Raw genomic sequence first — 27,997 nt, 5'->3', positions numbered from 1 at the left:
GGTTTTTTATTATAAAGCCTTCATGGAAGCTTGAGAAATGGTTGGTTTAAAGGAGTGTATTCCCTTTGAGGAAATAAGATAGCATGCAAAATTATTCTCAGTGCAATTCAAACTCTCTGGGAGTATGAATGTCTGTGAACAGTTATTAAAGAAGGGATGCAAATCAAATCTACCTGTCAGTAATTTTACATTGTCTGGTATTTGATTGGTGGTCTGATCATTTTCCAATTACAGTAGAAGGCATTTTGAAACCATTTGTTGAGCAGTTCACCTTTCACTGTTGGGCACTGGTTGCACAATCCAAAATTATTAATGTCCTAATTTTCTACTCTGCTTCTGTTCACTTCCAGATGCAGTATGGTGAGGAATTAGTCACTTTTACATCAGTAAATATTTAACTCTTTCTTGCCAAATCAGAAAGCATTCAAACCAACAAGCCATCTATAAAATAATCTTAGGGCACTAACAAATTTATTTATTGCCACTTTCCTTTTAATTTTGGAGCTTTCTAAAATGTAAATTTTTCTCTCTCTCACATACACATACCCACACCCACACAGTCAGGTGCAGTTGTTGGTGAAAAGTTAATCACCTGAGTGTCTTGTAGTAGGCCCCTTAAACCATACAAAATCATTGAAAATGTCATTGGTGAGTACTGAAGTTTTGTTTTATTGCAGTTGAGAGGTTATATTTCCAGAGTATTTCATATTACCACTGCACAATGGTAGTGGATACCATTTCATTTGTGTCCCCCGCCTCATCAGTGATAGTATTTTCAAGAAAAAGCTAACACTGAAACTATGGTTCTTACCATTAAAAGTTGTTTACCCAGAGTAATTGCAAGGGGTCCCCACTATGCATTGCAGATATTTTCCAGGATCCTGGGACTTAAAACAAAACAGTGTTATAATTGATGTAAATGGGGGGATGCATTCCATGAAGTCCTAAATCACTTCTGAGATGCAAAGGAGGGAAACAGTGGGGTATGGGAGGCTTAGGTTCCTGGACCTCAGAGACTTAATGTTACTGTTCTGAGCTCATCATGTCAAACAACCAAAACACAACTCACATAGGTTTTTTTTTTTTAAACATTTCATTCACACTTATTTTAAATTGAATACTCTTTGTATTAGCACTTTCAAGCAAAGACATTTAATTTATGCTCACCTTAATTCAAAAACCATTCTCATTAGCTCTTTTAAACAGCATTTTAAAAACATTTTAATGGTCTCATCATTTTTATTAACATTTTTAAACAGCAGTTTACATTGAAAACTGTATTTGTTAGCATTTTTAAACTGCATTTGTTAGGGAAAAAAGCCTGTGTAGGCATTTTAACATCACTAAGTTTGGGTTCTGTCACTTTCTCTTTAAAGGAAGAATTCACCTTTGTTTGCTTTAGCTCAGGGAGCAGTGATGTAAATGTGAAACAGCATTAAGCAAGGAGGTGTATAACAGGGACCCCCTGTACATAATAGAATTCCCTTCTATTAATAGGGAAATATTCTGGGATCTGATTCTACACCGAGTGATCAAAATCATGGGTTTAATTTAAAACGTTGTTTTTGTCTAACTTTCTGGTATTCGAGACTTAAAGTTTAAATTTTCCAGCTTTTTTCCCCGTTACCATGAAGGCTAGACTCTTACTTTAAAAACCTCTGAGGTTATCTCATAATCACATGAATCTAGGATCTGGGGATTTCAGAATAATAGTCAAATTGTGAGATTTGTGGTAAAATTATGAAAGTTGACAAAGTTTATGTAATCTTTGCCTTGTCTGAGCCAAAGTCCAGTTCCAGAGTATCAAGGACTGAAGGGGCTAGCCTCAGGAAATAACATGGTTATTTCCAGTTCAACCTCCCTTGTGTTTGAAAGATGCTGGATAAGTCTTTCCCGACACAAGTTTCTGTTTAACTCACCAGTATATTGAGTCTCACTCTCTCTTTCTTTTCTGTATTGTGGAAAATCTTGATACTTCAGAATTACTCACGGATGGACTCCATATGGTTTTCATACCTGCACAAATTAGTATCTGAAACTTTGCACTGAGGACCCCAGAGTCTTAATTGCAAATGCATCTTTCTGAATCGACAAAGTTTTTGGAGCACATTTTTCCCCCCTTCTTGCTTTTCTTCCCTCTTTAAAAATATCTCATCAGTAGTTGCAGGAAATACAAAGACTTGAGGTATAGCTGCAGGCTTCTATTTCTTTCCACTGCAAGGTACTGTTACAGACTCATACTATATGCTCTTCTGTGTTAACTCTCTGATTTTGTTACCTGAAGTGCTCTTCACCACGGAAGAGGACATGATCTTCTTGGACTGCCTTCAGAGATGAAAATATACTGTGCTTTTTTACATTTCAAATGTGCTACCTTCATTAGGGTATGACCAGTCTAATTAGTTTCCTGGATTTAGTAGGGCTTGATCTCAGTGACAGTAGTGGTAGCAATGATTTGGGTTGCTTGATTTGCCTCTCTCTCCTTTTTGAGTTTGTAGCCTAATCTGAAATGTGTCACTATAGGTACAGAATAAGAATTTTTCCTTCTTGGCTGCAAATACTATATATCCCTAAAGGGAGATTTCTTCTATCTAGGAATGTCTTGTATCTAACTATGATTTTGGAACAACCAAAGCAGGGACTAAGGGCAGAGAATTCATCCACGTGTTTATGCTAGAATTTTATTCAGTGCTGTGTGATTACTCTCAGAGCGTAGATTTGATCAACTAGTTTTCCATGATGAAAACCCCAAAGATGTCCAATAAAAAATGTAAAAATCCATATGAAATTGTGAACTTTAGTTTTCTTAGCTGCAGTATATAGGTATCAGTTGATCATATTGTTTTATTGGTCTGCTTACAATTTTTAAACAGGTCCAGAGCCTACCAGTGCCATTAATCATTATAATAAAATAAAAGTACTCAATTGCCATTTGTGTTTGTCTGCCTTCGAATGTAATCTGCAGTCTTGCTGCCTACAGTATTGACCAGCACGTTACCATTAATGTGAACTTTGTTCCTCCCAAACACAGTGAGACATGGTCTTTAGGGAATGGTTTTTAAAAATTTTGGCATCTTGTCATAACTTTCATTACTCAGATCTGGAGGCTACATTGAAATTTAAGACACATTAAAGCACAAACTCTTATACGCTTTTGAAAAACCTTTGTGCCAGAAGCAGTTTATTGGAGAATGTTGGGCTGTGCACATTCAAAGAACATTTAGATACTGACCGTGTGCTTTGCATATTGAATAAGTGACACTGGCACTTGCAGTAAAATTTATACATTTAATTGTGTTCACCAAGTGTAAAAACTTAAGATTCTGTGTGAAAATGCAAATTCCCAGTTTTTCCATGGTAAATGGATTTCTGGGATCCCTTATGATGAATAAAGCTCATAGTCTGTCCTTCGGTATCAACTCTTACTGCTCCAAATTAAGCACTTCAAAGAATTCTCACTACAAAAGTTTGATACAGTGATGGAAATGTCTTTTAAATCATTTCCCTAGATGCCTCAAAAAGATGAGGCTGGGACTAGCACAATAAATGTAAATTATTTTTCCTATTTCTGATATTGTCTGCTATATAGTTATACACTGAGTGGGTTATATATTTATTTGAAGTAATGTGCCAGACAAAAGTTGAGCTTTCCAAGTTAAGCTGGTTTCCCATGAAAGCTCTGAGGGGCAAAGGTGTGCAAATAGACCCCATCTGGTTGTGCATGAAATCAGCCTTTTGAAGCTTTGCCCTTCAGTGGGGTGGCGGGACATCTAATAACTTGTTACGTGAGGGCAAGATCAGAGTCCCAAACTATGTGAAAGAGTGACACACAGATTCGTGGGCATTCTGGTTCTGAGCAAAAGTTCTTAGGCTCTTGTGAACATAGAAAAGCTCTTCAGTGGCAGGGGCAGTTGAAAGACTGATTCCTCCCAGAGCCCTTGTCAGAGTAAGGGTGATCTCTAGTAAACTTCTTTGTATGCACAAAGTTGCTTTTTGAGGGGGTACTAGTTTGTTTTCTTTGTGATGCTTTCACCAGGAAAATAAATTTGCTTGCTTAGGAAAAGCTATGGCTACCTTATGTCTGTAGGCAGTTACTCTAATTATAGCCTCTGGAGAAAGCAAAGCAGGTGTGTTTAAACGGTCTAACTTGCTGGGGAACTCTCAGCCTGGAAAACTCCAGTCAGCAAGGAATCACATGCAGGTCTCTGGTCAAGAGAGGGACAGCAGGGGAGCCAGCGGCATAAGAATGGATGCCACTGCTGAGTTACAAAGGAGGACTACCAGTGCAATTGCCCTGAACTGTGGCTGTACCTTCCTTTTGTAGTAGTTGCTTTAAATCATGTTCCTCAATGGGACAACTCATAGAGTACGGATGGTAGAGATGGGGCCTCGAATTATGTCTTCACACAGGTGACTGTGGTTGCATACTGAGTCCAGACTCCCCTGCAACTGCCTGAATGTGGGATGTAATCTGCCACTTAACAATATTTATGCACCGTTATGGAAATATTCCATTTAACACAAAACCAGAAATTTGTACATGAAAGAAATTATTTTCTTTGAATATTAAAGTAATTATTTGTTCAGTCTGGCATGCTTCTGCGCAGATGATGAATTTCATTAGAGGCAAACAAGCATGGTTACTGTGTAATTCATCTCTGAATTTTGATGCTTGTGAAGTCATTTTTGGTGTCATTTATAATCTTGAATTTTGCATATTGCTTTGTGGATGACTGAAGAATCTCTCAGATATACTTTAAGCTGATGGGAAATTGCACTTACTTCTCTTTAATCTCGCTGACACTGCTCTCATGAATTGGTGAATGGCTTTTTCACAATGACTGCTTTATTGTGTTGAGAGAGCAGCCCTAAGTACAGTCATTTCTCATAATGATGGCTGAAAAGAGAAATAGCTCAAGACAGAAATATCTGCTGCTTCCTTGATGAAGAAGGGCCATTTATTCTGTTATTTTATGTTTTTAATAGCTCAGTTAACTTGAATTGCAGGGGTTTGATGGCCCTTTTACAGAAGTTAAAATAGCCATTCATATTAGAAAACTGTACATTACCTTCTGTTTCTTTACTGAAGTATTGATTCTGATTCTGAATACATCAGGGGTAATTCCACGGAAGTCAGTTGAGTTACTTTATGGAAACAGGAAGGAAAATCAAATCCATTTAGACTGGGCTTGATTTGGATGAATCATAGATTAATTTGATGTGAGCCATATCTGTTAGGTCATCTAGTCTATCACCCACTGTCAGTACAGGATTGTTTCTTCCAATATATAGAGGGTATGAAACTGTCTCAGGGTAGCCCCATGTGACAGTGCCTACTATCTAACACCAATTTTGATAAAGATCCATTTCTTCATTACTGCTCTGCTTCATAGACTTAGATGTTTCTTTTAAATTCTCGCCTGCAGCATCCCTGTTAGGCAGGTGGTGGGGGGTATTGGGGGTGCCCCAGAGAGGTTGGAACCGTTTCTCACACCCAGGAGCCAGGTACCTAGCGCTCTCCATGGGCCATGGCCTGAGTTGGCGTGAGGATGCCCATGGCATGGCTTTGGGGCGTGAGTAGTATACTTGTATAATGACATCCAGTGGACTTGCCTTCTTCAAGTAGTTTCCTTGGGTACTCATTAACCTGTTAAAAGGATAACCGTTTTTAACGGGAGGATTCAAAATGACAGGTGTTCATAAACATACCTGTAATTTTATGAGGCCTATGGATGTATTTCTCAGTGGAATGCATTAGTTTTAGTATCAGAATTCCTTTATCGCATAGGAACTGTAGCTTTGCCATGCATCTGACCTACACAGTCATTTGTAATTGCACTGCCCCAGAAGAAACTTGGGGAACAGAGTGGGACTTGGGCCTGGTCTTCTCTAGGGAAGAAGGACATGTTCTCAACATCAATTAACTAAGGGTGTATCTACACTGAAACTTAAGTCGACTCACAGGCAACATAGAAGTAACAGTGGTAATGCACATCCATGTTACTCTCCTTCAGTCAGTGATTATTGAAGAGTAGTAGTGTGGGGAATGGAGAGCCTGATTTCTGAGGTGTGCTGTCAGCCACCCGCTGGGAACCCAGCTGCCCCACAGGCCCCCAGTAGACTGCCCCTTCCCCTTGCCTCTCTGCTCCCTCCCTACTGAGAGTGGGGTCTAACTGCCCATCGCTCCCGGCTGGGAGTGGGATCCATCCATGCCCGGCTCCCAGACAGGAGCAAGCTTCAGTCACCCAGCTCCATGGGTTGGGCAGTGGGGCTCTAGCTGGCTGGCTTTCTTGCCAGTTTCAGAGCTGTGCTGGAAGGGATCTAAGAGACCATGTAAATATCCCCATATCTATATAGACGCTGTGTAGCTGTAACTATATTGATGTGAGCTTTTGGTCTTTTATGGAGGTGAAGTTATTTTGGAGTAGTAGGGCATGTCAGTGGGAAAAGACTGTAGTGTAGATGCTGACGTAATTGCCAATCCAAGCTGCCTTATGTTTACCTAATTGTATAGTGCAGACTAGAGCTAATACAAGATGAAAACTGTGAAATTAAAGCAGTTTATAGTTTTCAAATGAGTTAGGAGGCTGAGTTACACCCTAAGCTCCATCGCAGCCTTGAATTTAATCAGATAACTTGTGTGAGAGCTACAAGTAGCTACATGTTTTCTAGGTGTTTAACTTGATACTAGCATGAGTTAACTAACACATCTTGGTTTTTTTCCTGTGAAAACTCATGCTCAACTGCCCAGCTCCTTGTCTCCCTATTACACATGTTCTGACAGGGTCACGCTCTGCAAGCTATATATATATATATATATATATATATATATATATATATATATATATATATACACACACACACACACACACACACACACACACACACACACACACACACACACACACACACACACACACACACACACACCCCCCAAGAAAGTGCACATTCCTAGCATAGCACTGCAGCTGGATTAGCTAACCCACTGTGTGATAGAGGAGAAAGTAGCAGCCCCACAGTGGCTGTTTTCCCCCATTATGCATATTTTCCCCAACTCGCACCAGGCACAGGATTGCTCACAGAGGTTTGTATCTTATGCTATGTGAGCCATAGCAAAATCCACAAAGGCGTGGGCCACTCTCCTGTCATTCTCCAGCACTTTCTCACATAACAAATGCAGATTGAACATTTGCTCCACTCATTTATGAGCCCAAGTCTACTTCTACATCAGGGGTACGCAAACTGGGGGAGCTCTCCCTCAGCAGGGGGCCATGAAATTTTGTAAGGGTGCAGCATAAAAATTTTCACCCCACTTAGACTTAGCTCAAATTTATTGTGGGGTCAGCTGGCTTCTGGCTGTGCACTGCTTGCCATGACCCAAGACTAGCTGCACATCCAACGGCCTCTTCTACCTCCCCCACCCTGCCGCGGTTACTGAGGGAGCATAATGCATCAATTCCAGGTTGGGGGGTCCCTGGTAATTATGGTAATGAAAAGTGGGGCCCAATATAAAAAGTTTACTCACCCCTGTTCTACATATGGACCTTATGAGAGCACAATTGTGCCACTGCAGGCATAAGACTGTAAGGTGCACAGTGTAGCCTTGTTGCTGGGACTGTATCTTCTACATACAAAGCACTGTCCATGCTGGTGCTTTGTCACCTAAGCTTTGGTCATTCAGCAGTGTGTGTGAGGGGGCTGGGGGGGGAGGTTTGAACATAGGCCAGATCTCATTTGAAAAAAGAGTTTTCACCTTGTTGGAGCCAAAATCTCTTTGCTGGTTCATGGGATTTAGGCTCCTGAATATCATTTGAAATTGGATTTAGGCTCCTAAATCTGTTATACATTAGACCCTTGTGCACAGTAATGCCCAAATACCTTTAAAAAATCTTGGTTCTGATTCCTAGCTGATCAGCTTCAACTGAAAGGTATCTGATCCATCGCACCTGAGTTTGGGCCTGACTCCCTTTAAAGGACCAGTTGCACTGTGAAACAGCAGGCCACTTGGTTTTGACTTATACTTTCAGATTCAAATTCAGTCTTCATGACAGGCATCTCTAAGATGGAACCTTCTCCTAGGCCTGAATTTGTCTTGTAACGTTAATGGAAATTCTACTTGACCCTTTTCTGTTTAGTTCCAGTTCTTAAATGGTGCCAGTTACTATCTATGTATCTGAGCTCATGTTAACAGTCACAGTCACAACAATTCTCCTAACCTACAGGGACAGGAAACGTCCATAGGGGTGTGCCTCTGTCAGTGTAGTCATGCTCTGAAGTTTCTTGTGCAAGTGGCATTTTACTGTGTTCATTTATATAAATAAGAATGTAATTTAGTTTTAACTTAGAAGCTCTGTGCTAGTGGAGATGTCAAGGTTTTTTTTTCCTTTTCCCCGGTACTGGCCTCTTTAAAACATTTTGTTACCGTTACCTGATGAAATGGGAAGCTCTGTAATGCAATAATCGCATTTCAGAGGGACTTCAAGACTCAGGATATTGGTGAACTAACTTATGTAAGAATGATCATACATGCTTTTTCCCCACTAGGCCAGTTGTTCAAATCAAGTCTAGTTTAGTAGTGAATGGAAGTAGTTACCACACCGTGGCTGCTTGCACACTGTGACATGAGTGTATTGTCTCAGTTCACGTTTCTGATATAGAAGTTGTCATGTCACTTGTCCATTGCTCTCCAGTCCACACTCCAAAAATGAGGATGCTGTTTCCCACTCTTGAGAGGTCAATCTGGCCCCCATGATCTGTATTAAATTCACTTTAGAAAGCAATCGCTTTGCCCTTACGACAGCTTGGAAACTCTAAGTTGACAAGACTTGGCAGGACTCTGTAATAAAGTTTGTCATTGACTCTAACTGAACGCCAGTTTATGTTCCTCTGCCAAGATTGAGAAGTGTATGTGTTTCTAGGGCAGACCATCTAGACTGCCGAATAAACTGCTCTGTAATCTCTTTTGATTGGGCTACTGACTAGATGAGTATTCAGAACAAGGAATGGTGCATGCGTCACTGCATCTCAGCATTTCAGACGAGTTTATGTATTAACCTGGGTTTGTTTTCTTTCAGTGAGGAAGCTGGTGAGCCAGACTCTTGGAGCACTTTGTCTCACACAGTGCACTCGGGGGACTACTGTGTGAAACACCACCGCGGGCTGAATGTTTATACGCTAACAACAGAATCCAAGGAAGGAGCAAAGCCCACCATGGACCATGATGTAGAGGAGCTCCGCAAATACATAGTGAGCCACCAGCACGTGGTGAGAAAGGGACAGGGCAATAGAGTGAGTGTAAATGTGTTTGGGATGCCTGCTGCTGTTGTTGTGAGCTTTCAGGTATTTTGTAATGAACTTGGCAGCTATGCAGTGCTCACATAGAGATTTACAAATGACACCAGACCATCACATCTCAAAGAATCACAGACTAAGAAACTGTTTCTTAACTTAGATACAATTAATCAGTTCCCAGGATGTTACCTGGAAACAGTCTACTGACCTCTGATTTAGTTGTGCAGTGTCTACTAACAGCATCTGGAAGGTGGATTTGGGTAAGGACTTCCTAGGGAGAAGCAAAATCCTGCCCTGCATCTCCTTCCCTATGTGCTCTGCCCCTCTCTGCTTCCAGGTCCTGACTTATCCCTGGGAAGAGAAAGTGAGTTACATCCTGAGGGCAAAACAAAATTGCTTGGAGCACAGGGCAGCTCTGTGCAGGTGAATGGGCCAGTGAGCAGGAAGCGTGAAGTGGGTTCTGGTACTGGCTGGGGTTAACAGAAGGCTACAGAGGTGGGAATGTTTTTGTTTGGAAGAAGACAATAGAAGGTCTGTCAGGAAGCATCACTCAAGGGGAAGGGACAATGGATAGGTAGTGATATCATTGCACACGCTTCTTAAATATCTCAGTGCAGGATTCTGAGGGTGAGTCCACTCCTGTTAAATGCCTAAAGAGTTCATGGTGGGGTTTTCAGAAGCATCTGACATTGGCCTGATATTGCTCCTGTTGAAACCACTGGGAGCATGATCACAGGAGTTGCATTAGCTCAAGGCTGAGGGATTTGGAAAACTCAACTCTGTGCTTGGAAGAGGCTGCCAGGGAGCTCTCTTCAGAGAGTGAAAAGCAAAATGGCGGTCAGAGTCCCCCATTTCTTTTAGATGGCTGAATGTTCATGTTTAATTGTACCATCTCAGACCAGGTCAACACTATGAATTTATAGTTTGGTATAGTTACATCACACGGGTGGATGAAATACCAAACTCCCAAGAGATGTGATTCTACCAGCATGACTTCTGATATGGACCAGCATTAGGATGATGGAAGAATTCTTCCATTGACCTAGCTACCACCTCTCAGGGCAGTGGATTACCACCACCAGACAGAGATGAGAGTAGCCCTCCTGTCAGCATAGATAGTGTCTATACTAAAGAGTTGTAGCCCTTAGAGTTGTGATTTTTAAATACTGCTACTCCCTTTTCATTCAGTTTTATAAAGGAGGCAGTAGGAGAAGTATTTTTAATTTTTACTAGTCAAAGTATTGGCACAATGACCATTCTGACCAATGCTCCTCACTGTAGTCTGAATATAGAATGGTAACAACTCTGGGTTTTCACAGGTAACGTTGATATAAGTGGCAAACCAAAGTGAGCATTGAAATCACCTCACTTTTCCTCCACTTACCACCAGATGACAGTAAAATGTGTGTAATGTACCAACCACATTTCTTTTTGATAGTGCAGCTGTCTGACGGGTACATTTTGTCTGACAGTGAAATCAGAAAAGTTATGTTTAGATTTTTTTTTTTCCCAGCCCTGTTTCACTTCAGATCTAATCTGATTTGAATTTGGAAAGCAGCCCTGCAATTACTTCATTTAGACTCATTTAGGGTCAGCGGAAAGCCAGTTGGCTTCCTCTGGAGCAGGCTCTATTTTTCAGTCTGTCAGCACAATGACTTCATTGCGAGCATGCTAGAGCCCTCACTCCCCCGATTTTCAGATCCTTGCTTGTTTCACAAGAAGTGTCACATTTGTTTGTGTTTCTCTGTACTGGCTTGAAACCAGTGGAGCATTCCCTGGGCTCTGCTGCAGGGTAGAAGCCACCAAAGAGTTGTCAATCCATTTGAACTTGTTCATTTACGCACCCTGCACAAAGGGATCTATTGTGAGTTCTCACTTTATCTAGAGCAGTAGTTCTATCCACTTCAGGCCACTGTATCAGACTGATGTTATGTCTATGCTTACCAGGACGTGGGTTGATCTTCCAGAGTTCCATTTTGCATGTCTGGTAATCGATCTCTCTGGGGTCTGAGTCGACCCGCTTTACTCCTGCTTTTGCATGGCATAAGGAAGGTTAACGGGAGAAGTGCTCCCATTGACCTCCCTCAATGAAGACAGTCCTTACAGTTGACTGAAGGTACGTTGACTCTAGCTACGCAATTGCATATCTGCAGTCATCTGTAAGATCTAGTGTAGACCAAGCCTAAGATGTCAGCTCTTCCAGCCAATGACCACTATCTCCCAGGCATTTATGTGCATCCTAACCCACCACAGACCTTGCACAGCATTGTAAAATTAGAACTGCAGTGTCTGTCATTGTAGTGGCATGGGAGCACCCTGCAGGTAAGGTTGCTTCATGTCTGTTTAAAAGTTGGCGTTTCTAAATTCTCTTAATCCAACCTGTGTCGGTAGTTTTTTTTTTAAATTGGTGTGCCTCAGGAGGGTGCTTTGTGGCATTTGAGACCCACATTTGGAGTCATTTGAGCGTGGACATCTGAAGATACAAGCCCCAAGCCACCAGATAACCATTAAAAAGATACTAGGTGTATTTTTTGCCCAGCTCAAGAAATCAAACTATTAGTATAATGCAAGTCAAAGTGGTCTCTAAATCTGTTCATTTTTATCTAGAATAGATTATGGCATTTAATTTAATTAGTTAACCAGCTAAATGTTACATTTAACCAGTTGACTGATTAAAGGTCCCCAGTTAACCATAACTGTTAAGCCTCATTCATTTAGGGTGAAGCTTACCAGTTAACTATTAACATCCCTAATATGGCATCCAGTAAGTCTTTGGGAGACCCAAATTAGGAATGATATTTAAAGACTTGTACATATTTACAGTGTACATGCACGGGTGCAGAAAAATAGGTAGTGGCTTCCATTCTCATCATTTTATATACTTTAATGCTTAACACTTGTATGTGCACTAAAATTCAAATATTTAATTGGATACCTCTGAAATTTGGTGTGCCTTATGGGGGTGAACGGTAGCATTAATGGTTCAAATTGGGGTCCTTTGACCCTGGGGATTACTGAGTTACAAGTCCTCCCACCAAAAAATCAGTTTTATTTGCTGTCTTGTACTATTAAACTGAGAGGTACTAATGACTAAGGATGACTAAGTCATGGAATCAGTGACCTCCAAAGATCTCTGTGACATTTTCTGCTTCAGCTCTGGGGTCACAGGGCTGGAGTTGTCAGCCAGTGGGGCACCAGTGCTCACAGCTGTGGGGGCTTGCAGCTCCTAATTGTCAACTCTGAACTGTGTGGGGTAGGGAGGTCTGCAACTCACAGGCTTCTTCCCAGAAACCCAAACCACTGGAGCTCTGAACCACAGCAGGGGCCGCTGCATGCATCCCCAAGAACTCCCAGCTGTTGCAGATGCCTGTGGCCTTGGAGTTGCCAGCTGCAGAGTCCCCTGGAGCTCAGTGGGTGTTGGGTAGACCCTGGACCTCCCACTCACGCTGATGGGGGTGGGATGGGATGGGATGGGATGGGATGGGCTGAGTTTCAAGCTGAAGTAAGGAGCTCAGTCAACTACCAGCTGCCATTCCTGGACCTCTGAGCCTTCAGGGGCAGTGAGCAGCGTCTGCATTGGGTGCTGGGCCCCTTCCCCATTTTTGTCAGGGTTATTTCAAATAAAAGTCATGGGCAGGTCACAGGCTTTGGTGAATTTTTGTTTATTGCCTGTGACCTGCCCATGACTTTTACTCAAAATTACCATGACAGAATCTTAGCTTTCCTAATGACTTATGAATCAGAGACCTCTTGTTGGCTGCGATCTCATCCTGACATTAACATAACTAAACGTGTTAAGTACAAACCACCACACCTACAATCAGAGGAGTTTTTAACTGAATACATGTAGGTTGATATAGGTGAGTCACGAGTGGCAAGATGAGTTTGGGGGTGTGACAGGGCATTCCATGTTCTTTATGGGACTATGCTTATGAATATGAATGACATAACTGGAATATGCTGTAAGTGAGATACTTCGTGTGAGATATCATCCAACTGATTGTAACTAACTGAATATGATTGTTCTGTTTGCATGCATGTATCGTTTTTGTATCTTCAGTTAGGAATGTTGATTCTAGATTTATTATCAATGTGTTCATATTGTGTAAAGCCTTTTACTAACCCATCAGATGCAACAAAAAAGAAGCCAGACACAGAGCTCACTCATGGCCCATTAGCACAAGGCAAGGGGACTTAACCTTCCTGCAGATCTGTGGGGCAGCCCGTGAAGTATGGAGACAGGGGCCTGACACAGGGATGTGACCATATCCTCTGATACTGGAATCCATCTTAAACCCTGTCCATGAGTATCTGGGAGGAGGTCAAACTGAAACAAAGGACTCCCGCCATAGGCAAAAGCATTTTAAGGGTGGGGAGTGAGGTAATCTTGGTCATCATATCTTCCTGACTACTCCACCCAAGACAACTGCTGGAAATATCTAAGACCGAACTGGGGAAGGACTTCCAGTCTGTGAAACAAAGCTTGTTAGAACAACTTTGAGGGTGAGAAGTTACATAGAACTAGTTTCTTTAGGGCATTAATCTTAATTTGTGAGTTCTGTTTTAGTCTGCTTAGCACACAGAACAATGTAGGTTATTACAGGTTGAACCTGTCTCATCCAGCACCCTTGGGACCTGACCAGTGCCAGATGAGAGAATTTGCCAGGCCGTGGGAGGTCAATATTTTCTAGTGCATACCAATACTTTCACTGCTTACTGGGCTCTTAGAAGATATTTGAGGTAAATTACAGCTAAATGACAGTACAGAACACTGAGAGCCAGGGCCGGTGGCTGTCAACAATCTTTATGAGACCATGGGAAACTTGGTCACACCTATGATAAGTGGTCATCCAGCTAACTAAAATCATGCTGGATTATAGATGTTGCTAGACAAGAGGGTTCCAGATTAGAGAGGTCCAACCTGTACTATCTGTTACAACCTCTTAAATCCTACCCTTTATGCTTTGGTTTATTAATAAACTTGGTGTAAATTATTGTTGCCGGGGGTGCAGGGGCAGGGCGAGGAGTCATTGTGCGTCTCTTTTTACATTGAGAAACAGGGTAATTTTCACATGGTTAGCATGTACAGATCTCTGTACACCATGAGATGGATCTCTCTAAGATTCAGTTCCCAGAGGGGCTGAGTATCTGAGTGCTGGAGACAGGAACGTTGCTGTGCTATTTCAGTTAAGGCCTTTAACTTTAGAGGCTTGGCTTGGAGCCTTGGTTGGTGTTGCAGCAAGCCAGTGAGTCTAACTCAACAAGACAGGGAACCGAGGTGCCCAAGCTGCCATGGAAAATAAGGTCCAGTGTGGTCTCAGCACATGGGGTAACAGTCCCAAGGGTGTTCTGACCTGTCACTGGAGGGTCATAAAATCAGAGTATTGGGGGAAGAGGGGGATAGGCATGTGGGTGCTTCCTGGGAACAGAAGGGCATAATGAGTGTGAAAGTGGGGAAATATGGAGCGAGGGATGTGGGGTTGCAGTGAGGACAGGTGGGCCTATGGGGAAGAGATGGGGATGAGCATGGGAGAGAGGGTGGATGACTTAGCTGAGTGAGAGAGACCCTAAGCTGTCAATAGTGCAACTCCCCTACAGCTCCCAAAGTCTTTGGGGGAAAATTAGCCATGGAAACACTTCCAGAGAGTGGTGAGGCTACTAGGGAGCCGAGGATTCAGGGGAGAGAAATCTGAGGCTAAAGCAAAGAGAAGGTGGTTATGAGAAGGCGGGTAGAGGAACCAGGCAGAGAGAGGTGAGGGACCAGGTGAAGGCAACTTGGCGGTTAGGAGTAATGGGAAGAGGAACGTGGGGTATGTGGCAGAGGGGAGACTAGAGGCGCCTGTGTGATGGAGTGGGGGATACCTGTGTGTGTGTGAGTGGCTCACAGAGGGTGTGGGGCTCCTGCTGAGGGTAACCCTGGCAACCAGGTAACACCTTTGTACTGCAGACAAAGGAGGAGGTGGAGCCTGAGGGGTTTGAATTGGAACTGGGAGTTGGAAGCAGTTAGTCTGGGCTGGGAGAGAGCGAGACAAAGGAGGGGGCCAGGCCCCAGCTCTGGGGGCCCCTCGGGGCCTCCTCTCCCCAACATGGATTAAACTGGCTGTCTCTGCCGGCTGTACCGACTCCTCTGTACGACGCTGTGTCCTGTCAGCTAATAAACCTGCTGTTTTCCTGCTGAGTGAGAGACTCTCCTGCCTGCGGACCGGGTGCAGAGCTTGGGGGACCCCAGAACCCCATCACACTGGTGTCAGAAGTGGGATGTTCTGCACCCCGAGGATGGAGCATCCAGCAGTAAGTGACCGGGGCCCTGGAAGAAGTGGGGCCTGCGAGACCCAGGTGTGCTGACGGGCAGTGAGGTGCAGTTTCCCAAGGCGGAGGGGCCTGCGGCCGAACCCAAGCAACTGCAGTCGTGGTCCTCGAGAGGGGGTGTCACACCCGAGGAGGGGTTACCCCTGGGAATCTGTTGGAGTCGGTCCCAGAAGGTGGAGGGGCTGAGAGCCCAACCCCCAGGAACAAGTGACCCCTGAGGAGGCTGACACTGAATGAGTTCTTCCCAAGACAGTGTGCTCATGGTCCCTGAGAGCGGGTGTCACACTGAAGAAGGGGTTCCACTGGGAGTCTGTTGGAGTCGGTCCCAGAGGGCAGAGGGGCCTACGGCCTAACCCCGGGCAGGTTGTGACCCGCAAGAAGCCTGGCACACTGAAGGGATTCTTCCAGGAATCGTGGGGTGCAGAGGGCATCAGCCTGAGAGCCTGCAACCACGCTGAGCAACTCCGCTGTGAAGTGGCAGCACCTGGAAACTGAATCGAGATTAAAGAAGCTGGACAAGGCAGCATGGATGTGCAGTGGCAGAGCTGAGGGTTAAGGAGAATCCTGCAGAGGTGAGCCCGGATCGGGGCAGGGAACCCTGGACTGCATGGAGTTCTGAACCGAGTGGCCTGCCACAGCTCAAGGAGGGAAGGAGCGATTCCAACCCATCATCTACTAGTGGCCAAGACAGACCTGCGAAGAGTTTTCCAGGCCTGGGCCAAGGAAGGTCCCTGTGTGCCTGTGCAGGAAAGCAGCTGATCCACTGGGAATGGCAAGTTGTCTGTGAGAGAAGCTGCTTCACCTTCTGTGTGTGTGTGGAGACCAGCCGGGGGGCTGGGACAAAGGAGAGAGTGTCTCCCATTGTCTGTCTGTGTTGAACAGCAGCAGCAGCCTGGGGAGAGAGCAGAGCCTGCGTTTGGAAAAGGTGCCAATGAGGAAACTAGCCCATTGTCTGAGGAGGATTCCTCAGCCTAGGGTGGCTGGAGAAGGATCCACCAGAAAAGAGCATTCCAGGTGTGACTCTGAATCCAGCCATGGGGGCTGGAGCAGAGGGAATGGCTCTGGGATGGGGCAGTGGTATCCCTGCTAAGGACACTGGTCCTTGGTGCAAGAAAAGTGCTTCTGCTTCTGGGGAAGTGAATCCTTTGCCTGAGCCTGTGGGGGCTCGAGATGGAGCCAAGATCCCAGAGCTGGATCTGAGGGCAGCTGAAGCCCAGATGGGAAGTGGGCCTACCTCTGTGTCTCTCAGGGGGGATGATGCTTTAACTTGGTCTAATCCAGTTAGTATCATCAGGGAATCCCAGAGACCAGACGATTCTGGTACTTGTTCTTTGCCTGATGCTGAGGTGTCACTGGGAGGGGTGAGAGGGCTCTGTCCTACCAGAGTCATCCTCTCACCAGGACACAAGAACAGACGGGCAATGGAGTTACGCTGACTGATGAAGATAAAGGAACTGGTAGCAGAAGGGAGGAAAATCCCTAACCTTCTGTCCGGTGGTACTGGCTGTCTGCCTGGAGGGGGATTACGTGGGAATCTGCCTAACGGGCCAGAAGTGATCCTGGGTGTAGGTGAAACCCAGGAGCTGGTTGTGGCTCAAGGGAGCAGTGCCCCTGTGGAGCAAGACAGGGGTGAGTTGTTGTTTGGGGGAGCTCTTGAGGAAGAGAATTTCCCTGAAACTTTTCCTGACCCGTCTGTGGGGACTGCAGAAAATGGGAGTAAGGTGAAGGAGAGTGAACAGGAAAGGTGCTTGTCTGTAAGCACCAGAGCAACCCTTTGCCTGGGGAGAAGTTTGTTTCAGCTCCTGATGGCCAGGACCTGCCGTGTGAAACCACTGGCTGTGCTCTGGAAGGGTCCAAAGCAGGCAGTGTGAAAGTTTCTCAGGAATTGGAAGTTGGTGCAAGTAAAGTGAAAACTATCAGGGAATGTGAGCAGCCCTGTGAGAACCAAGTGAAACGGCTGCACAGTCAATCTCTGTAGGATGCAGGAGAGGGCCAGCAATTCCCCATCTCCAGATGCTAGAAACACTTATATTCTCACACTGGACTCCAATTCTGATTCCATGGGGAGACAGTAGTTGGAGGTGGAAGGACAAAGGAGCTTTGGGCCTGGTGGGCCGATAAGGGATAAACAGGGATTCCTCCATGTGGATTCTGCGTCTGGGACTCACAAAACAACTTTTAGAAACCAGTTTGGTGTGCAAATTTCCAGGCTGGCTGGGAGCGGGAAGTCTCCCTGAGATCATCAATGGCCCAGCTCTTGTTAGAAGGGAGGGCACAGCCAGAGAGATCAAATTTCCACCCCAGGGGGCAAGAGAGAAGATTAGAACTTGGTGGTGCTAAGAAAGGCCTCAGCCATTTATCCCCAAAATACCAGATTCTCAAGGATGTTGCACAAAGGTTGTGGTCTACCAAAGAGCAACGTAAATGTACAGTTGCAATGGGTTCGTTCTGTTACTCACGCTGACTGCTGTAACCAAGGGGTGCTGCTACCAAAAGCTGTAGAATTGTACCATGCACTGAAGGTTTGGAAAGAGCCATGTGACATGATGACATTGATGTAGAAGCATGAGTTGTATGTTGAAGGAGTCTGTAACTCTGAAATGTCACCATTGTTCCCTGTAACTAGCCTTGCAACCTCGCACATGAGGAGGAACATTCCAAACCTATTGTGTGGCATGGAAGGGGGAACTGAGGCACACAACCATTTTGGTGGTCTGGCTAAATGCCAAGGGTGGAAAGCATTTGTACCTTCTTTTACTGGACTGTAACTGAATTCCAAACATTGGCCGGAGCAGCTGTATGGGCTGGTGGTCAGACAGGGCAGGGCCCAGACCAGAAAAGAACTATTTGATCTGTTGGTGCTGCAGCATCTGTATGGGCTCTGCCTGCCCGATTTGAGAACGTGGCTGATGGACCAGAGACAGAAGCAGGGAGACCGACCAACCTGAGGGAACTAAAGGGACTTGCCCGGCTGCATCACATGAAAAGGGCCAATACCAAGCTCCTGAGTTGGAGCCTCCCCCAGCAGGATTATGACATGGAGGTGGTGCACATCAAGGGGAGCACTGAGGGTGCAGCCGATGCCCAATCACGAGGGGAGGGCCCCAAACTTCCCCAGGTCACTGGCTGAGTGACCCCGCTCAGTTCGGTCTGGAAGGGGGGAGAGATGTGATGGAGTGGGGGATACCTGTGTGTGTGTGAGTGGCTCACAGAGGGTGTGGGGCTCCTGCTGAGGGTAACCCTGGCAACCAGGTAACACCTTTGTACTGCAGACAAAGGAGGAGGTGGAGCCTGAGGGGTTTGAATTGGAACTGGGAGTTGGAAGCAGTTAGTCTGGGCTGGGAGAGAGCGAGACAAAGGAGGGGGCCAGGCCCCAGCTCTGGGGGCCCCTCGGGGCCTCCTCTCCCCAACATGGATTAAACTGGCTGTCTCTGCCGGCTGTACCGACTCCTCTGTACGACACTGTGTCCTGTCAGCTAATAAACCTGCTGTTTTCCTGCTGAGTGAGAGACTCTTCTGCCTGCGGACCGGGTGCAGAGCTTGGGGGACCCCAGAACCCCATCACAGCCTGTCAGACTCACATTATCTCCTCCCTTGTGTATGTCCAGATCTCTCATCCCTCTAGTACTTCTGAACCCCCCACATCTGAACTGGGATCTGTGTGTGTGTGGTGGGTGGGGGGCGCTTGCCCTTCTGTGTGTGCCTGAGACCCTCATGCTATCACCCATGTGTGTGTCAAGTTCTATGGGTCCATGCTTGTCTGTAGGGGTTGGAAGCCTCCCCCGACCCCCATCTCCCTGAGGTGTTGAAGGATCTCAGGATGTCGTGCCTATATGAAGAGGGGAGCCTCGAACAGACACACAGTAGGGTCTGAACCCAGAACCCTTGCAAATGTTGAGACCCTACTGTATTGCATGCATATTATAGGCTCTAAAGAGGAATACGAACATCCACTAAGATGAAAGGAAGCCCAGGCATCTCAGAGCTGTTGTTTTGGGTTGTATTCAGCTCCCTTGGGTGTTCTCTGTCAGCTGAGATGTGATCACGGTGCACCTTTTGGGTCTCTTATCCTGAAGATGGGTGTCCAGAGAAGCCATTTTCCTCCATTGTCCCTCCAGCCTTCCTGTTTAAAGGACAGTGCTTCTAAGTGCTCTAGAATCTGCATGCTTGCACAGATTATTTTAAATGTGCCATTTGCTATGCTTTGTGGAAGTGCAGAGCTGGGCTATTGATCCCTTCTGGGGTCCTTTGAGCCAGGAGTTGTGGAGAAACAATCTTCCCCCCCCACTGCCTGCAGCCATTTTTAAAAAAGTTTGTGGGGCTTTTTCCCCTCTGAACTGGAGGTCAAATGATTGCTCTCATATGGGATAAAATGGTCTCTGTCCATCATATTTTGCCCCAGATAGTGCATGGCACCTGCCAAGTCTTGAGGGGAACACAGCTGTGAACGGTATTTAAGAATGGGCATGCTGCTTTGCCCATCTCCAGGAACCTGTAAAGGTGGGTAAAAAGCAAGAGTTTTTCTATGCAGCCAGTTTATGCTTACCTGGGTATTTCAAGGAAATTTGCCCATACCCTTGACTTATTTGACTTAATCCCTTGTATTCTGGGTGTAGCATAGGTCATCCACAAGTCTCCTCCATTTCACTCTGTCTCGGGACGAAACTTCTAGCTGACCCCAGGGATACCCCATTTGTTTTTCAGTCTCACTAGATCTTCTGTGTTTTCCTTGTGGGTTCCATAGGACTGTTAGGCGAACAATGGTGGATGATGGTTTTCTGACAGTGTGTCCTAGACATCCCCACTTTCTTCTCTTGATTTGAATGTCAAGTGGTTCTTGTCCTGTTCTGTTCCAAAGCTCATTGCTCTGGAGAATTTCCCTCCACTGAGCTTTTTAGTCAGAGCCTTTGTACACCTGAAATGTAAAGATTTCACAGTGTATACTGTTTGCTGGACAATTTCTTCTGGTCTTAGTTTGTGAGTAGTGAACCCAGCAGGGTAATCATCAGCTCTTGTAACCAAACATTTTGTTACAGTGGGTAAGGAGGAACTGAAGACAGAGGACCTCATGTATGGGAGGAGGGTAGGGGAAGAAACAAAGACAGTGGGGTTTGGGAGGGGTTGGGAAATGAGGAAAAGTGGTAGGCAAGCTTTGGATTAGTTGTTTGAGTGTGTGTGTTGGGGGAGGCAGTGGGAATCAATATTTTACAAGCTCCTGGGGAGGTGGCTAATGTCTGCTTTCAGCTTTGGGGCCAGATTACTTTGGTGTTTCCAAGGACACAGAGTATCTTTAATCCTCCTACAGGGTAGCCGTTCATCCCAGAGCTTTGCACAAGACTGCCTGTACCATTTTGGAGCTAGATTGTACATTCAAATGCATGTTTGCTTCATACTGCAAATTAAATTTGGATCTTGCTCTTATTGAGTTTAAATGTACATCCGTTCCAGCAGTAGTCTTCCAGTATATCCACTGTCTAGCAAGACTTAAAAATCAATCTACTTTTCCAGTGTATTTTGTAAATGTGCGTCAAGTGGATATACACATGGAGATGAGGGATGGCCTGGTCACATTTTGTAAGTGCTCAAGTTAATATTATAGAGTTAAGAGACATACAAGGAACAGATGAATCAGTGTGTGCACTTTGAGAATGTGACAAAGTCTCATGTTCTTTATTTTCCTCTTTTCAGTATGCAGTGAAACAGCCAGAGCCTGAGCCTGAGCTGAGAACTTCAGAGGATAATTGCAATACAGGAACAGATGTGGCGAGTTATCTGGCTCCTGCAGCTCTTCTCTCAGAAGGAATGCCAACAGAAGGAAGCAAAGAAGGTCCTTCTGCCCTAGTTAACTTTGATGTGAGGCAACTCTCAGCCCCAGAGTGCCACAAGGAGAAGCAGTGCAACAGTGGCAATGACACATGGAGCGATTTGTTGAGTCTGACGGGTGTAGAGTGCCCACAGTTTTCCTGTGAAAGTAAAAACACAAGTACGTTGAGTAAAACGGAAGAGGAGGAGCCAGCAGCTTTTGTAGATTCTGGGACTGTATCAGATAAAGAGGGCTGCATGCTGAGCTCGGGTGCTGGATTCAGTGATTCTGCAAGCTTTCCATCCTGTGGAAATACAAATGAGGAAACTGGAATGACATCCACTGGAGTTGTTTTGAATCAAGCAAGCCTGTGCAGCCGAGATAATGCTCAACAGGAAGTGCGAATCGTAGAAGAATGCACAACGAGAAGCACCGTTGCCGTGGCTGAAACTGCAGGCAAAGCCCCAGCGCCCCGGGAGGGTGTGGATGTGGCTATGGGTCAGACAGAATGCAAGAACTGCACAGGGAAGGTAGATACTGCTTCAGTCCAGCAGCAAGCAGAGACTGGAGCTGATGAGACCAGGAGGTCTGAAATGGTGTTTCGGAAAGAGCTGCCCCCAGCAAGTGGGGAGTTGGTCCATGCTGTTGAGCCTTTGCTTGGAGATTTTGGTGACATTCGCTGTGATGATGTAAAATGGGGAGATGCACAGGACAGTGTCAATGTTGGCCATGGGGAGACAAGTGATGACAAAGACAGTAGAACAGACTTAAACACAGAAAGTTCCAGGACTAGTTTGTCAAAAGACATAGTCCATGGGGAACCCCTTGTAAAGGAGGGGCAGAATGTGATTGCCAGCGTGGGAGAGGAGCTGCTGGCTGTGACTGAAATAAAGGTTTCAGAGAATGCTACAAAACATGATCCTGTTGTTTTGGAAGTGAATAACAATAGAAAGAGCATCGAGCAGGGAGTGCAGGTGGGAGATGGAAGTGCAGATGTTGGACTGAATGAACTGGTTTTGAGTGACAAGATGCATAAAGATGGTAATGCTGAAATGAAAAATGAGTCCTTGGACAGGCCTGGTCCAAGTGCTGCAGAGGCAGTGTGTTTCCCTGAAAGCAGTAAGGCCCCTGCGCTGGTAGTTGAAGTTACAGGTGACAGCGAAGCCCTTAAAGAGACGCCACAAGGAACTGAAACTACTCTCCGAGGAAACATCGATTCTGCAGAAGGAGACCAGGGGCCTGCTGGCAGTTGCCACACGGAGAATAAAGCTGTTTTAAAAGGTGAAGAAATGCGAGGCAGCTTGAAACCAGACACTGATTCAGCTAGCAACTGTGAGCCTGGGTCACACCCTCCATGTGACCATGTTTTGTCCTCAGCAGAAAATGGGCCTGTACAAAACCAATTAGTGACACCAGAAAGCATTTTAGAACAGGAGGGGATTGGTAGGCAAATCAAATCATTCTCATCTCCCTTATTTAAAGATGATGTACCGAAGGAACAGGCAGGTGGTCAGGAGGGAGATACAGCAGTGGCTTCTCCAGGACAGGAGGCACCTGTGCATAATAATGATCCTGTCTTTTCTTCCTGTGCCTTGAGCATGGAACATGTACAGGATAATTTAATGGACACACCCTCTGCAATTCATAATAAAGAATCTAAACAAAACCAGGAAGTAGCAGCAGCAGCAGCCGCAGCAGCAGAGACAGCAGTGCTTGCTGAACAGGACTGTTCTGTGCATGGGAAGATAACAGCAAAAACTAGCTTGCTTGTAGATGGAGAGGAAAAAGACGGGCAAAGTCTGTCACGGTCGGCTGAAGAGAACAAAGCTGAACCCAGTGAGGAGCTGTGCGAACGAGGGACACTTGGCGAGGGGAAGGGTTCGTCCCTGGAGCTTGCTGCTGTTGTGAAATCCTCTGTTTGCAGTCAGACTGAGGAGACTGCAGCGAATGACATTAATGCAGCTATTGGGCTAAAACGGGAAATCTCCGGTCAGGAAGCAGATGGCAATGCAACAGTGGATGCAGAAGGTGGTGTTGTGTACTGTGATTCAGACCACGGTACATCACTGGGCGCAAAAAGTGACCCTCCCCTTGACACAGTGTTGAACCAAGAGTGTGATCTCAGTCAGGGCATACCAGGAGATTCTCTGCGAAGCAGAGCACCAGAATTAAAGGAGGTCTCTGTTATGGAAGCACCTTCTGATGACTTCGAGCCTCAAGGTATAACTGAGACATCCACAGTACGAGGTGACCCATCAGAGGAGGAGGATATGAAAAATATACTGTCCAGAGTATCGCTTCAGCCTATTGCAGAAGAGCCCCTCTGTGACAGTGACTCCAGCACAGACACCATCTGTGTGGCTGGTGAGAGAGAATCTGCATCTGAAGTGAAAGAAACCCAGCAAAAGATCTTGGATTGGCCCAGCAAAGACCAGGAGGAGCAAAGCAATCAGTGTCTCTCACAGTCATATCTATGCAATATAAATGCTGTGACTGAGCCATCAGGGGATGTGGGAGCACAGAGCTTGGTTCCAGAGGCTGATGGCTCTTGGCAGGATAACATTACCAATACTCCTGATGCATTTGTTTCTGTATTAAAAACACCTTCTATTCATGAATCTGTGGTTGAGAAACAAGAAAGTGCACCAGTTGGAGTTCTCCCCACATCCCCTTCAGAAGCCAGAGCGGTTATGGGAGCTGTCCTTAACGGAGAAATGGATTTAAGTTTCCAGTACGAACTAATAAAGAACGGGGACACGAGCCCAGAAGTGTTAGGATCTGACCATGTTGCAGGTAAGCCAAATTGTGTTGGTTTATTTTATATAGCACCATACTTGTACATGGCATTGCACAGGCAAATGAAAGAAAGAAGCTCTTTGCCAGAAAGAGCTTCCGGCTTAAATGAGATGATAATTCCTTCTATTAAAGAATGAAAATCAGTGCACAGTGGGTAGAGAAATGGGTGTCAAAGGCCAGCCCTGGGGAGGGAATCCTGCCCTTGTCAAGTGCACTTTCTTTTCCTGAAGCCCATAAATCTGAGAGAGATGTTAAAGGTTTACACAAATCCGTGTTTCTGTGATTGCATCGCAGTTAGGAAAAAAGTGACACATTGATGCCAGAGAATTTTAGAGGAATCTTTGACATGTAAGTTATGTTCCCTAGTAGGAAAGAGAACAGCTTGAACAGTTTAACGAACAGTGTGATGCTGAGTTTTGCTGTGTGTGGGAGTGTTCCTTGTGGGACAGGTGCCTTAGGATTGATTTGCATAGTGCTCACTCGCCTCTTCCCCTTCAGTTCTGCCCCTAGTTCTCAGTGAATCTCGAGTTAGAGAATATAACGGTGGGGTAGTGAAGCATCCTTTCTGGTCATTTGGAGCAGCTGTGAGTGTCCTCCTGAACCGGGCAAAGGAGTTTCCTAATTGGCGGTATTGAGTCATTTAAAAAAGAGGGTGAGAGAATAATATTCTTCCACCCACTTTTCCTGACTGTGACACTTTCCAGGAGCAAAGCTGAAGTCTTTTCTAGTGAACTGGAGCATGACTTAAATATGTATGCTCATTATTTGTTCAGTACAATGAGCAAGGATTGGAGAATCAGTGGGGATCACTGAGTGATGTTAGGGAAGATAAGTGACTGCATCAGGAAAGCTTTGGCAGACTCCATTTGTGTGCAACGAGAGCTAATAGGAACCATCAAAAGGTAAAAATAAAAAAACTCAACCCTTCCTTTGATAAAGAAAAAAAACACTGACTTTTGGAGTCTTCTAGTCTGGACTGAAATCTTGGGCTATGTCTACACGAGAGAGTTTTGTCAACAAAACTCGTGGAGCATCCACATTCCCAAGGCGTTTAGTCAACAGTAAATTCACAGAATGCAGCACTTCTGACGAGGCAGAACACCTCTGTTGACAGAAAGCCAGTCTGGACATTCCCTGGGGGCCCGCTGTTGTCAGACGGGCCTTTCGAGACACCAGGCAGTACTGTTTCCTGTGCTTCTGATTAGCCAGGCAGTCCAGCCACTCTCCATCGGCAAAAGTTTTGTCGGAAGATATCTTCCATCAGAAACTTCTGTCGACAGATCGTTTTAGTGTATACATAGCCATAGGTGAAACCTACTGAAACAAAGAACTTGTTTGATTCAGGGTTTATTGTCCACATGTTCAGGGAGCTGTTAACTGTGCACAGCTGTTCTAGCTCTTTGGCACATTTATTTATGTCTTTATTATAGATTCCTTATATCTTTTCTCTGACAAGCTCAAAGCAAAAGGCTAGTGTGGAGTTCTTTAGAAAATAATCAGAATGAAAACTCACCAACTGCAGCAGTTTAGAGGCTGGAGCTGTAAAATCACAGAACTATATGACTGCTTTTTACTGTGCAAAGAGGAGACTTTGAAAAGTAAGGTTGTGGAAGGCACTTTATTTTAGCACTGATTGGCAGCACAGTGGTTGGTGAGTGTCTATTCAGTGGAGGATGGTGATGGACATTTTGTAATTTTTTGTGATTTTAAGAGTTTTTTTTAGTCATGGAAACTTATCACCTGCTGTGTAATTACTCTCTGTTACTGTGTAATAGGTTGTTTACGTGAATCAAAAAGCCCTTTTTAAAAAAAAGAAACATCTATTTTTGTATTGTGGCAGGTTGACATTTCAATAGAATGGGAGTGGCTGTAAGTTGATACCTGGGAGTGCTAATATCTTCTGGGAGCTCCTTGGTTTTTTTGTCTCCTGCCATCTAAATCTCAGTAGCCAAGGTTTAATTCTGTGCATGCTTCTGGATACGCAGGCTTTTAATGCAAGACGACATATGGAAATCACAAAGAAAAGAAATTACAGTGCAGTAAATTAGTGCCAGTAATGAAAAATGAAACTTGCATTGTTGTAAAGAGCAGCATCATCCTAAGCTAGGACAGGGGACAGAAAATGGTGAGGTGATTGTTACAGATTTCAAACATGTAAAAGGGACATAACATACCAAGTATCCAGTGTATGTTGATCTCTTCTACCCATAAGAAAGACTGTGGTCACAAACTGAAGCTGCTCAAAGGACAAATTATGGTTGAATGACGTCTCCCCATGGATTATTGGAACAATCTGCAGAATAATGCTGTGTGGGCACAGTTAAGACATGAGTTTAAAGCCCAGCAAAGTGCTCTGTGTGTGCGTAGGGGAAGAGAAGAAATGGCATTTAAACTTTGTGTGGTGATGGCCCTACCTGGATAACTTGTCTTATCGGAGCAAACTAGTAAGTACTCTGAGGTTTTTCAAACCCTATTACAAGTTCACTTTGTTCTGAGTCAGAACTTGTCTTGGCAAGTAGAGCTGTGTGTATATTTATTTTGTGGTTGGGGATGTAAGGGCTGCTCAGCAGAAAAAAAAAAAATCTTTCTCTGACCGACTTTGGGCCAGAGCCCTTCTGAGAAGAGAGGTCAAGTGAATGCTTCATAGAAACACATCACTGGGTATTTTTTTATTGTGCTCGCTAAATTGTCATAGTCTGTAATACAGAATCAAAGGCTTTTTCCTCTGAGTAAGGGAATGCAGGTTTTCAGTGAGAGGCACAGGACCATCTACGTGTTTCTCATATATATGCTCTTAATGACATCGCCCTTTCTTGTTATGTGATCAGTTTAATCAGTGTTTAGACCCTTTAAAAGCAAAATCAAGTCTTCATCCAAATAGCTGTTTAGTACCAGGTCCTAAAGTGTAGTGAAGTCAGGGGGGAGCCCCATGCCTCCTTTGTGGAAAGCCATGTGACCCTCCTACAGTACCTAGGGTTGGGCCTTTTATTCAGCATGGAATTACTCCCATGAAATGGGATTTTGCATGCCAGCTGTATCAATTGTGCATATTTGGCCTGACTCACATTTTGGCAAACAAGTGCCCACCATATAAAGCACAAACTGGCCTGGTGTCTATATAACTAAACCGCAATTAATGTGTCTTGTTCCCGAGAGAGTCCCCTTGAACAAATTGCCATAGTGGATCTCCCTGCAGACGTAGGCCTTTAGATAACTATTCATTGGCTGGTATATGGTTAATTTCCGTGAGTAGAATTTTACCTTTTCTAACATCCAGCTCCTAACCACCACAGGTTCATCCACTGTGGCTGTACAGAAAGTTTTTTTGCAGTAGCATTTAGAGTATCAGCTCAGTGGCAGGTTCCACTGGAGATAAGCTTCAATAGTACACGCTGAACCTCTGTAGCTTGGCACACTCTTGTCCAGCAACATCCATAATCCAGCATGATTTTAGTTAGCCAACCAATTATCATGGGTGTGGCCAAGTTTCCTGTGGTCCCATATAGTTTGCTGGTAGTCACCAGTCCTGACTCTGTGTTCTGTGCTGTTATTTAGTTATAATTTACCCCTAAATGTTTTCAAAGAGCCCAGGAAGCAGTGAAAGTGTTGGTAATGGTGCTGGACAATACTGACCTCCTAAATCTGTGGCAGAGCCAAGAAGTGAGTCCTGGTGCCCAGTGCTGTATTTTAGCAACCAGATTGTTCCTTCCACCCTTATACCTAAGGTGCACCTTCTTGTGTTCCTTGTAGCAGTGTGTCTTCTCCCCCAAAATCCAACAGTTCCTTGTTGACTTTGTG

General features: G+C 44.9%; 1 protein-coding gene across 8 annotated transcripts in view; it reads left to right on the top strand.

The window, feature by feature from the left end:
* Nucleotides 1-27,997, top strand: part of AKAP13 (A-kinase anchoring protein 13) — a 352,799-nt gene that overhangs the window by 166,862 nt on the left and 157,940 nt on the right. For 7 of the 8 annotated variants that reach the window (XM_075007032.1, XM_075007030.1, XM_075007031.1 and 4 more), the window contains 2 exons: nt 9,075-9,264; nt 21,289-24,196. In XM_075007032.1, coding sequence (XP_074863133.1) covers nt 9,075-9,264; nt 21,289-24,196 — 3,098 coding nt within the window. The remainder of the gene's footprint in view (nt 1-9,074; nt 9,265-21,288; nt 24,197-27,997) is intronic. The other variant, XM_075007027.1, reaches the window with a different exon arrangement.

Source organism: Carettochelys insculpta, chromosome 12 (genome assembly GCF_033958435.1).
Source record: "Carettochelys insculpta isolate YL-2023 chromosome 12, ASM3395843v1, whole genome shotgun sequence".
In the NCBI taxonomy this organism is placed as follows: Eukaryota; Metazoa; Chordata; order Testudines; family Carettochelyidae; genus Carettochelys; species Carettochelys insculpta.
Note: the sequence above shows the minus strand (reverse complement) of the source record. Positions and strands in the feature narration are given on the sequence as shown.